Below are 12298 nucleotides of genomic sequence, written 5' to 3'. Positions count from 1 at the left end.
CAATTATACTAAACACATTTGTCATAATTTGAAAAGGTCAGAAAGAGCCTCCATGGCTGAGGTAGCCCCTTCCAGAGCTTTCTACCCTCAGCTACCCCCCGACGAGCGGCAGGAGGGTGCAGAGGGCAGGGAGCTGGACAGAGCTCTCAGAGCACGAGGGTGCAGATGGAGCCTGCGGTAGGTGAGAAGCACGCCTTGGTTGTGCCAGGGGCTGCCCCGGCCGCATCCGTACAGGTGGTTGTGGACAAGCGTGCAAGGATTAGCCGGGCAAGCCTTGTACAGATCACTTGTACGAGTCCCAGGAGGGTGAAAGATGAAAAGGCTGGCGAATGCGACGGAAGCCCAGATAATCTCTGACATAAAGCCCCCTGTACGTGAGGGGGACAAAAGCCGAGGCGCTCAGACACGTGTATGCCTGTTGACACACAATGGCATTTGTCTCGCCCAACCCCAGGCTGTGACAGCTCCCCAGGCAGCGCCGTCCTCCCATGCCCCGACCACCGTGGGCGCTGACACCGGCGCACGCACGTGCCGATCCATCCAGCCGCACACAGCCATGTGCAAATCCCGTTGACTCCCCCAAACGCTTACAAAAGCTCACTCGAAGGATGAACGCCCTGATGCGTGAAAGGTGAGTTCAGCCTGGTTCGCTACCAGGGGAGCTCGTGGAAGGCCTGAAGAGCAACTGAGCACCCTCAGGTGCCGCCACGAATTGGCACGGTCTGTTCCAGGCGTCGTGCTGTGCGCGGGCTCGGTGCTGTGTCTGTTACCAGTGTCCAGCCCTGATGGAGTGGCGGGTTGCTTTATAGATCGGTGCTGTCTCTGCGATTCCTTTCTGTTTTGCCAGGGTCAGACGCGGTCGTCCCTCATCACTTCACGATGAAAAGTTTGATTGTTTCTGAGGAAATTACTTCCTCGTTTGTCAGTCCCTGGAGTGGAAGCCGTCTTTCTGCCCCTGACTTTCTTCTCTCGCCCGTGGGTTGCTCGGCAGCCTCCTTCCGATTTGGACTGCGCCTTCTGCTTGGTCCTTGGCGGCGGGGGGAGATTCTCCCTGTGAAACACCCGGCCCCTCGGAGGCACACCACCTCCTCCGGGCTCTGATCCCGCTGTCACGTCCCCGCCGCTCCCAGACGCATCCCATCGATCCCCGGCAGAGAGACGCGCTCGGGGATGCGCTCAGCCGAGCGGGGTGGTCCCCCAGCCCGGGCAGAGCCCCCCCCCCCTGCTCCCGCAGCCCCCCCCCCCGTCCCCACCTCGACGGCCGCAGAGGCGTCCCCCTCGAGGGGCACGGCGGCGGGGGCGAGCCCCGGGGCGGGGGGCGTCGCGGGGAGGGGGGATCCCGGGGGACGGAGCCGTCCGGGGGTAGGCGTGCGGCGGGGAGGGGGGGTGGGGGGGGGGGGGTAGCGGCGGGTCCCTTGGAGACACCTCTCTCCATGGCAACCTAATCGCTTCCTGTGAGGAGCCCGAAATAACCGGCACGACGGGAGAGGCGCGGAGCGGGCAGCGGCGGCGGGGAGGCGGCGGCGGCGGCGGCGGGCAGGTCCGGCGGGGCGGCCCGGGGGAAGGATGGGGGGGAGGGGAGGGGGGGCACCGGGGAGCCCTCGCCCACCCCGCAGGCGGCGAAGGGCTGCGGGGCCGGGGGGCGGCAGGGCACGGGGCATCCCCCCCCCCCCCCCCCCCCCCCCCCCCCCCCCCCCCACGGCGGTGCTGCCCCCGTCGGGGCTGCCCCCCGGTGGGCGCCCCTCGGACCGCAGCAGGGCTCGGGGGCGGCGGCGGCGGCCCGCGGCCGTGCCAGCAGCCATGGGGTTAACGGGAGGCTGCGAGCGAGGGAGACGGAGACGGAGAGAGAGAAAGAGGGGCTGGACCAGTCCTCGGCAGCTGTTTATTTCAAGGCATCTCTCGCTCCCTCTCCCTCAGCCAGGGCTGAGCCTCGCCGAGCCTTCCTCCTCCTCCTCCTCCTCCTCTCCCTCCTCCTCTCCTCCTCCTCCTCTCCTTCCTTCGTCCTGGCCATGAGAGGCACCGGCAGCGGCAGCCGTGCTCCCCCGGTCCCCCGCTCCGCCGCCCCGGCTGCGCCCCACTCGTCTCCCCGCAAGGTAAGTTCAGCCTCAGCCCCGGGGTGGGCATGGGGTGAGGGGCAGGGAGGGACGCGTGCCCGTCTACGAGTCTCTCGCCGTCTCCTTCCCCGTGTCCTTTCTCCCCCTTTTTCCTTTTCCCTCTCCCCATCTGGGCGCTCTGTCTCCTCCTTAGCCGGCTCTCCTTCCCCTCTGCCGTCCCCTCCTCTCTCGCTCTGGGGCAGGGGGTTCCCGAGGGGCTGGCAGGGAGGGGGCACGTCCAAGGCATTGCTGCCTCTTGCCCTCCAGCTCCGGGCTCCATCACAGACCTGTTGTGCTGGAGCACTGGAGCCTCTGCTGAGCAAGGCGACTTCAGCCAAATTGGCGCAGCTGGAGAAAGGAAGCGGAGGGGTCAGTCCCTCCTCCCGCCCGGCCAAGGGTGCACCACACAAGAGAGAGCAATTCGGATGTGGAGACTCCAGCACCTGAAGCACTTGGATGCCCGGGAACCGTAGGAAACTGGGAGGCAGAAGATTGGCAGACTCATGACATGTATTGCAGGCAGGCACTAGATGGCAGGGGACCGGCATCCTAGAGTGCTGGCTGGAATGGGGCCATGCTCACAGTTCCCAAATGCAGGGAGACTTGAGCTCAGAGGACCGCTGCTGGGGTTCACACGCCCGTTCCCTAGATACCGAGGTGTCCAAATGTGCAGGCACTGCCACCCTTCCAGCCCCGGATTATGCCCTAGCCCAGGATTCCCATCCCCAGCCCATAGGTGCTTGCCCCAGTGCCCTGGCACTGGAATTTCTGCCAGCGGTCACCGAGTGCTGCAGGACCTGCACTAACACCGGGCGAGCGCCACCGGCCCCTCCGCGGTCCTGGCCAGTCCTTCTGGGCACTACCACCAACCTTCACAGCCTCAGACACCAGGTAGAGCACCCGACGCGAGGCACTGCATTCAGACTGCCAGCCCCCAAATCCAGCGTGCTCTGCAAGCTGTCTCCCCCAGCCCCATGCACAGCAGGAGCTCCTTCCCCAGATGGGCTTGGCATCTCCCACCACAGGGTACCAGCATTTGGCTTCGTGCTCCCGGCTGTCTAAACTCCCCCGAGCGCAGCAGAATCGCCTCCCTGGGGCAGCTGCTCCAGGATTCCTCCCTTTCCCTGTCCCCACCCAGCCGAATACAGCAGGACGTACAATTCCTTTTCATCAGCACTGGGGTTCATGCTTCCTGCTACCACACCAGCGATGACTGCATCTCTGCAGCTTGGGCTGTGAACCCCAGGATGCTCACGGCCACTGAGAAAAATACAGGTGTGGGGCACTCGGGGCACCAGGCGGTGTCGGGGGGGGTCTCACTGCCGGCATCTGAACTCGCTCCGCTCGATGCTCGGAGATAGCTGCTAGGCTCCACAGTCCCGGATTGCTGTCTCCTATCAGTAGCTGTCATCACAGCACCTTAATGCTGGCCGGGAGTTAAAAATGACAGGCAACCGAGCTTTCTCTGTCCGCGAGGAGGGCTGGGTCCCCCTCAGGTTTGTTTTGATTTTTTATTACTGTTTTGAGTGGGATCGTTGCTGTGGGGGAGCTGGGCAAAGGAAGGATTTGCATGAAGCTCTCGGTGCTGCGGGGTTGCTAATGGCGAACGCTATTTCAGCCGGCAGTAAGTTTCATAATCTTGGCCCAGCTCCTGTGAATGTTCTGTTCCTCAGGGTCATGAGCCTCTTTCCCCTTCTTCCATCCCTTCCCCCTCTACCCAAACTGGTTGGCAATTTCATTGTTCCAGTGGAATATATCCGTCATGTGAGGTCATCGCTGCATAAGGAGAGGTGATTGATTGCTGAGGTCACTGGGGCCTGTCCCATGCTGGGCTTTGAATACGGGGCTGGAGACCTTGAGCTGGACTCTGTGCTCGCAGGAGGGCCGCTGGTGTGGGGTGCAGAGAGGCACGGTGATGCATTCCCGGCAGATTGAGTGGCTGAGCAAACAGACTGCTGCATTCTGAACGAGCTGGAGCGCTCAGAGAGCAGACGGCTCCATTCCTAGAGGCATAGTATCACAGCAGTCAAGCCCGAGATGCTACAGAAATACAGATAGATCATCGTCTGCCAGCCGAGCCAGGCAGAATCGGGTGCAACTCTCTCCCCATCCCCAGATGGAAGGAGGCTAGCCGCTTCTCGCTGACACGTCCTGTGTGTGCTCGGCTTCGCCCAATTGCTCTCCGGTCAGAGCTGATCTCTGCTAAGCATCAAGAAAGCAGTGAGATTCTCAGATTTTAAGGCCAGGGGGACCGTTTTGATCATCTAGTCTGACTTACAGCATTGCACAGGCCAGAAAATTTCACCAATTTCATTTCCTGCGTCAAACCCATAACCTCTGATTGAACTACAGCATCTCTTTGAGAAATACAGCCGTGTAAAGGCTTCAGGCAGGAGGGAATGCACTGCCTCCCTAGGTAAATTGTACTAGTGTGTGACCCTCTTTATTAATAGTATTGTTCCTCATTTGAATTTGTCAAACTTCAGCATTTTGTAACAGAAGGTTACAGATTGCATTTGATGTGAGCGAGCTACAGCATGGGTATTGCCTGCACGCGCCTGGCACCTCAGCTCTTTTATTCCAGTGATAACTTTTATATTTCAACAAGATTTCTCTTGGGGACCACTGCATACTAGAGTCCTGGACATGTAGGAGTTATCCTCCATGAATCCCAGGGCTTCACCAGGGCAGAGCAGCACCTGAACTCCAGAGTTCAGGATGTCACTTCTACAGTTTAGCCTGTGCTTCCTGCTCAGAGCAGGCATGCAGCAGGCTCTGCTCCTAGACAATAGTTAGGATGTCGGTTCCCATTCCCCTTGGAGAAGTGGCATGCGTGCTTTGGGGCACGGCTGCTGAGATCTGCTCTCTCACATCCCAGCAGCAGTGGGTCTGGGCTGCAGACTTACCAAGAGGGAGGAAGCATGGCTGGGTCACTGACGTTGGGGAACAGAAGGAGGACTTGCGCTTTCATCCTGCAAATTCAGTGAGAGCAGCTCCGAATAGACTAGCCCCAGATCTGTAGTCTGGCCCTGTAGTGGGGTCCGTATGCAATAGCAATGAGCAATGTAATTCCTCCTCCCAGCTTCCAAGCACCAAGATTCACAAACGGAGCTCAGTGAAGTGCCCTGGGGAAATAGCTTTGTCATTCACTCTCTGTCGTCTGTGCATAACAGGACACTGGAACACTGCAGTGAAGGCCCTGTACCTAGAGTGAAAGCACACAGGTCCGTCTTTGGACCCTGGGACCAGCTCTGTCCATTTTTTATCACAATTAGACCTGGGAGACGGACCTGAAAGCAAAAGCCGTGCCAGACGGTACTGATGCAGAAATCCAGCCTCTGCTCTAGCACACAACAGCCTCCTGAAAGGTGTAAGGTGCAACGATACTGGGACTTGTACCTCCAGGCAGTAAGACTATTTGAGCCCACTCCTCCTCTCTGAAGATGTACTGTTTTATTCAACATCCACAATGGGATACAGAGATGAATCAAGGACATTTGCTGTGCTTGCCCTCAAGCACAACAGAGTTTGTGCCCAGGACACAATTCCTACTGCCAGCAGCTAACTGAAGAGTGCCCCAGACATGTTTTATCTGCTGCTGTGCTGGTAAGCCACAGGGATCTATGTCCACGCTCTGCTGTGAGCATTGGTACTCCATGTGCAGTGGAGTCTAGCCCTTGCTGGCTGGCAAATCAGCTGGAGTTCCGGCTCCTTTGCTCTCATGGCATTCATGCTACAGGAGACAGCTCTGTGCTCCTCCACAAAAGACACCTGGCTGTGCTTGTGCCAGGGCACACTCTCAGTCTCTGTCCTCAATATCATTAACAAACCAGAATGTCTGGACTAGCATCTAGATACCATCTCAGTCCTGCACTCATCTGGAGCTGCCTTTGTGGTAGAGCCTTCAGGATTCACCTCCTCCTTGCGGTCTGCGGCAGGATCTGTGCACAAGAGTGCCTGAGGTCTGAGGCTTGCACCCAGTTTCCAGCCTGTCACAAACATAGCAGTATGTGTACAGGAGGAGACCAGTGCTGGGCTCACTCTTGCCCCTCTGGTCTAGTAACAGCCATAACCTGCTCCCCAGGGCTGAAATTCAGGCTTCCAGGTGATAAAGCAAGCACAACTTGGGTCTGTAGGGATCCTTATTCCCAGGCTTTAGACCCTGGGAATGCTCGGTCCTGGGTGCTCTTCTGGAGTGCACAAATACAGCCAAGCAGTACAGCAATTTCTGCTTCTGCGGTGGTACTGCCCAGATTCACATCTCCTGTTGCCTGATGCAAAAAACCACACATGCACCCTCCAAAGACCAGGGCTGTTAGCTGATAATGTGGCTGCAGGGCATGGCTCTTCATCATGGGGAGCTACTCCCCAGTCCCAGCCATGGCCCCAGGCACTCCAGGCCACCTTGAAATCATCCGGATGGTTTGTGTGCACCCTAGTCTGGGGACTCACATGGAGAGCGATCCACGACACTTGGGATTCCCTCCCTTTCCAAGGTCCAAAAGAAATTCTGTCACAGATTTTTGTCTTGCCAGACATGATCTTCCACAGCGTCGTGATCATAATCCAGATGGCCAAGATCTTGCCAGCGCAAAGGAGCCTCTGGCTTTGGAAGAAACTTGCTCCATTCTGCTGCCTCTCTGCAGAGCTGCATTTTAATACCGAGTCCCCTCTAAGGCTTAGAGGTTCAGGAGCAAAGTACAAAGAAATGCTGAGAATAGCTGCTCTTTTCTCCTCATCTTCATCTCAGGATCTCTCCAGAGACTGATCTTGCCCCGGAGGGAAGGGCAGGGCACATTAGCCGACAATTCCTTTTTTTCCTGTGAACTTTGTTTAAATATTTAACAGAAGGAAACTAAAAATATCCCCAGTTAATGCAGCAGGAGCCAGACAGCGGCTTGCTCCTGGGTGTCCTTCCTCCCAGCCCCTCTCCTCAGGTGCACGCCATGGGGCGCGAGCCCCCCAGCCCACAGCAAGCAGCGGGCTGCAAGAGGAAGGCCTGCTCCTCAGGAGGGGCTGCAGCGTCACCTAACAACATGGACCCAGCAGGGGAACGGCTATTACTCCTTGGGAGCATCAAGACACAGCATGGTGGGCTCAGGGCTGGAGGTGCAGGGTGTTTGGTCTCCGTGTTGACTGCCTCCTGAGACCCCTTGGCCAAGCACCCCCTTTTCCACGCCCCACAGCCGCATGAGGGCACGAATGTGGGTTGTCGGTGCTCACGCCTCCCCTTCACAGTGAAGGAACGGGCTGGATGTCTTGAATGATTTTTTCCCTGTGTGTGTGTGAGGTTTTTGTTGTGGAGCAAATCCCGGGTCAGGTACACAGCAGCTCACTGGGGAAGGGCTGGCGCTGCGCCACGTGCTGCCAAGGGAAGGGGCAGGCAGCATGAAGGGCAGCCGCGCTGCCGTGAGGATGGTGCCGGAGGGTGGCGTGCAGCCGGTGCTGAAATCCTGCCGGGGTGCTGGCCCTTGCTCCGTGCCACAGCTGCTGCCTAGCGCTGCTGGGTTTTTGGGATTGCTGGTGGGAGAGGCAGGGGAGGAAGGGAGGGACGGGACCTTGCTGAGGATATGTGGGTAAGGAGCATGGAAAGGTAATTCCGTGTTAGTGAAGAGGAAAGTAAATGCTAAATATGTGATAGGTATGTTTTTGCTCTTAAGTTCCTTAGTAAGGCTGGACTTTTCAGGCTGATTCACTCTCGCTTTCCCAATCTTCCCGGTTTATCACTTGCGAGCTTCCCCTCTCGCTCCCTCACCCCGGCAGACAATGAAGAGGCTCCTTTTTAATAAATGGATTACACGCTCCGCACTATAAATAAACACAAGAATTAAGATTCCAACCTGTTCTAGCGATAAGCAAACAAAGACGCCGAATCCCCCCCTCGGCCTTCAGACAGGAGAGTCCCCCGGGAGTCTGTGCACGCGTCTCCGCACGTGTACTCCAGAGGCGGATCACTTTTCCCGGGTGCATACGCTAGCGAGCAGGTTTCTGTGGGCCGGGGGGAGCAGCCCTGGGCAGGGGAGTGGGTGCATGTGCACGCTCTGCCTCGCTCTGCCTGCCGGGGCTGGCACCAGCAGCGGGGAGGGAGCGATGGCCGCGAGGTCCAGACGCAGCTCAAGCTCTCTCTCTTGCCTCCCAGTGAGGAGCATGAGGCGAGACCTCGCCGAGTGACGAGGCGCTGTTGCATCTGCGATGGAGCCTGGTGCCTGGTAGGTTCACGGCCCCTCCGCGCCTGCCAGCAATGCGGGAAGGAGGAAGGCATGTGGGCAGCAGGCTGCTGTTGGCTGCTCCACGACGGGCCTTCCCAGCAGGAGGGACGTCCAGATAATGCGCTCTTCCTCCTCCTCCTCCTGCAGCAGGATGCCTCTCCTGGCCTCCTCCATCCACTCGCTGCAGCTATGGCACTTCCTCCTCCTGGTCTCAGCTGTCCCTCCGCCCGCTGCCTGGTCCCTGCGCCCTCGCAGCCCCGTGGCCACCCGGCCTCTCTGCGCTCGTCGGAGTCCCTCTGCCCACCGGCCCATTTGCATCTGGGACAGGACCTCGCTGCCGGAGCGGGATTTGCGCCTCACGGCGCCGCGCCAGCGGGCCCTGTCCCCCCGCGGTGGGGACCTGCGCCACGCCGTGCGGCTGAGACGCCAGGCAGCGGGGGCCCGGCCCGCCACCCCCTCTGGTTTCGAGGACGGCATGCCCTCCTCCCAGTACCCCTGGGCCATCGTGTGGGGCCCCACGGTGTCGGATGAGGACGGAGGGGATGCCAACTCAGCCAACCCGGGCTTCCCACCGCTGGGCTACACCTTCGTTTCACCACGGGGCATGGCGACGGCGCAGCCCAACTCCCACTCGCTGCTGCACAACGCGGGGCTCAACCTCCGCGAGACCCCAGCCACCCTACGGCCGTTCCTGTTTGGGCCCCGGGGGGAAGGTAGGTCTGCATTTTGCTTCTCCTGGCCCTGTTTTTGCAGCAGCTTCTTCTGCAAAACTTGTCATTGCCCCAACACTTGCACTGCTGCTCTTGAGGGTCTGATGGGGGTGGCTGTCGCACTGCCCCTCTCCCCTCTGTCTCACAGGTGTGGACCCCCAGCTCTACGTCACGATCACCATCTCTATCATCATTGTCCTGGTTGCCACCGGGATCATATTCAAGTTCTGGTGAGTGGGGCTTGGGGCCAATTGGGACTGTTTCGTAACGGTGCTCTGAAGCCATGTCGGTGGGCACAAGGACTGTGGGCTTGGGCGCTGGAGAAAGCATTTGACCCACGGGTGCAAGGGGCACTCATCGCCTTGCTGCTCTTCTCTCCAAAGCTGGGACCGCAACCAGAAGCGCCGGCGCCACTCCGGGCAGCAGAGTGGTGGGAGGCAGCAGGAGAGCCAGCAGCCCCTCACGGACCTGTCCCCCACCACTGTCAGCATCCTGGGGCCCTACGGCGACTCCCTGACCCCCACCCCCGAGGCGGAGGAACCCAGGCATGGGCAGGAGGGTGTGGAGAAACTGGGGGGCCACGGGAAAAGCACTGCCTTCCAGCTCAACCGGTGAGTCCGCCGGGGAGCCAGGGAGCCATGGGGTGGCAGGGGGCAGAGGAACAGCAGGTTAAGGGCGGGCAAGGCAGATCAACCTTCTGAGGAGGGCCCACGCAAGGCTGGCTGGCTAGCGGGGATGCCGGGGCAGCATGAGTGCCCGTCTCTAATTCTTTTCCGATTCCCTTTTCCCCCCAGAATCCCACTGGTGAACCTGTGATGCACACGGGAGAAGCAGAGCTGGCTCCCCCACCCTCCTGTCACAACCGGGGAGCCCACACTTCTGCCGCCTCTGCTACCCCAGGAAAAAAAAAAACAAACAATCTCCTTGTGCCACGGCCCGCTGCCACCGTTGTTAACTAACTCCACCGGGACGTGCCTGGGCAAATGGACGAGCTGGGCCTCGCTAGAGTCCTGCGGGGGGAAAGTTGGGGACCCCCCCGAGCAGGACAGGAGGATGAGCGAGCAGGATGGTGGGAGGGAAGGCAGCTGGCAGTGGTGTGAAATCGTAGCCTGCCCTGCCCCTGTCCTCGCACACACGCACACGCACTCTTTGACCTCCGTGACTCTCCCACCAGTGCATGCCTGACGTCGGGGGTAGGCGAGGTGGAAAGGTGTACCCCTGTCCCCGTGGGCCCGAGCCCCTCTGTGTGTCCCTTTCCATGTTGTGTGCTTTGACGTGAACGTCTGGAGTTCAGTGGCTGCAGCGATGCCTGCTGGGGTTCGGTCACCCCGAGCCAGGGCTCAGGTGATGGCAGGTCCTTCTGTTCCCAAGGTCTTGGCCTTCCCGAGGGTCCCAGGAGTGGGTGAGTCTTGGGAAGAAGAGGCTTATATAGCACCTGACCCCCCTCAGCAACACATTTCCTTGAAGGAAACATTGCCCTGCCTTTAATATTCATATCTTCCCATCTCCTTTCTGCCTAACACTCCTGTTTTCTGTCTTCAGCTTGTATCTTTCATCTCTCAGTCCCCAATGTTTCTATTCTTTTCTCTCCATTCCTCCTCCCCTCCTTTCTTGCCAGTTAAGGTTGGAAGAAGTTCCTTTTGCTTTCCAAATGTTTTGATCTCTTGGAAGCCTCCTCGCTGTCCCTTTTCACCCCCTCAGTCTACTTCATCAAGGTTTTATCTCTACTCTATGGAGGTGTTCTTTAGAAAATCATAGGTGAAGCCTTCTGCCCATGACGTCATTTAGCAAGGGTTCTGTCCATTGAGATACTGCCAAAGCAGCTAAAAGTGTCACAAGCAGATATAGCTGGGCACAAGGAGCATGAGTTTGGCTGGGCTGGGGTAGGGAATTGCTTTCGAACACTCCTGTCACAGGCAACAAGCAGCTGAGATGACTCTGTTTGCCTAGGATGGCAAAGAGCAATTTATAGATGACCTCGGGAGCGTTTGGAGGGTTGCCATGTACTGCTGGTAGGTTTCTCCTGGAATGCCTCGTGAGACAACACTTGCCAAGGGCATGAGAGAGGGGGTATCTATGCTGCAACCAGGCATGGGAGGCCGATTTCCATGACAGTCCATTGACAATGACAATAGTTGCCCTCTCTTGGCTTTTGTGGACACCTTCAAAAAAATTTACAAACCCACGCTGACAGCCACGGAACTGAAATGATGCTGATTTAGGTAAGGTCACCCCTATGGTATACAAACACCTTCAGTTGCTGGGCTGATTGTGTCCAGAGATGGGAAACTCACCCACAATTTGAAGGCTCTAGTGCATCATACAAGGTCTTTGACAAAAAGTTTTCTGTCATCTCAGAGAATAGGAAATCGCCTTCCACCCTTTATCTCTGTAGTAAAAGCATATTCTTTATAGAACAAAGCACATGGAGTTTCCTACGAGGCCTGGTTCTGCCCATTTACCCAGCTGATCTGCTGGTGATCTCAGGTCCCACCTGACTCACCGTGAAGGACATTTAAATGAGAGTGTAAATTACAGTAAGCTTCGCAGAAAACAGTAGAGATTTGGAGAAAATGACAGGTCAAATAAAATTATCGTCTTATTAGAAGCACAGAATGGCTGAAAGATGTAGGTGGAAAAGGACTCTGGAGGTCTCCAGTCTAAGCACAGGTTCAGTCTCTGCTCACAGCAGGGGATATTATTGCTTTACTGTAAATCAATCTGTTACTGAGCCTTTTCCTTACTGAGGCCCCTCTCAAGGCTTTGGTGGACGTTCAAGCTGTGGATGGACAAACAAGGGGGCAGATGGCTGCTCCTGCCCACGGCCCCCCTCGCCACCACCCCTGCCAGCTGAGGGCAGGTCAGGGGCTGTTCTCACTCACGCTGGCACAACCAGGGATGGAGATGGACATCTGCACACAGTCTGCACAGGGCTGAATTGGTTACTGCGGGCAGTTTACAACATAACGCCTCAAACTGGTTTAAGTAATCTTCCAGACTGGATTAATTAGATTGCTTTTTGATCTTGTTTGCACTTGTTGAAATGAGGCCAGAGTTTAGACGCTACCACTTCAAGGGCTGTCCTCGGACTTTCCCTTTGCACACTCTGTGTGGAGAGAAGGTCTGCAAGAAAGTGGCAGGGCACTGCAGGGGGTGTAGTGAAAACATTTTCCAATACTTGCTGCAGGGAAGCCCTGCGCTCTGCTGGCCAGGCCTTTGTAAACTCTGCAAACACATCAGATTTGAGTGTTGTTTCTGTTTGCTTGTTTGTTTGTTTTCTTTTAAC

The 12298-nt window shown here is 57.7% G+C and overlaps 1 protein-coding gene across 1 annotated transcript; it reads left to right on the top strand.

Annotated features, from left to right (window-relative positions):
* Window positions 1-1992: 1992 nt before the first annotated feature.
* PIANP (PILR alpha associated neural protein) lies at window positions 1993-11397 on the top strand. Its single transcript, XM_035571573.2, has 6 exons — window positions 1993-2093; window positions 8233-8302; window positions 8450-9015; window positions 9161-9242; window positions 9396-9623; window positions 9807-11397. Exons 2-6 carry the CDS (start codon window positions 8286-8288, stop codon window positions 9826-9828), a joined length of 915 nt encoding a protein of 304 aa, XP_035427466.1. The 5' UTR covers window positions 1993-2093; window positions 8233-8285; the 3' UTR covers window positions 9829-11397.
* Window positions 11398-12298: the final 901 nt, after the last annotated feature.

The sequence above is a fragment of the Cygnus atratus genome, chromosome 1 (assembly GCF_013377495.2).
Source record: "Cygnus atratus isolate AKBS03 ecotype Queensland, Australia chromosome 1, CAtr_DNAZoo_HiC_assembly, whole genome shotgun sequence".
Lineage (NCBI taxonomy): Eukaryota > Metazoa > Chordata > Aves > Anseriformes > Anatidae > Cygnus > Cygnus atratus.
This window is presented reverse-complemented; position numbering and strand designations above follow the sequence as displayed.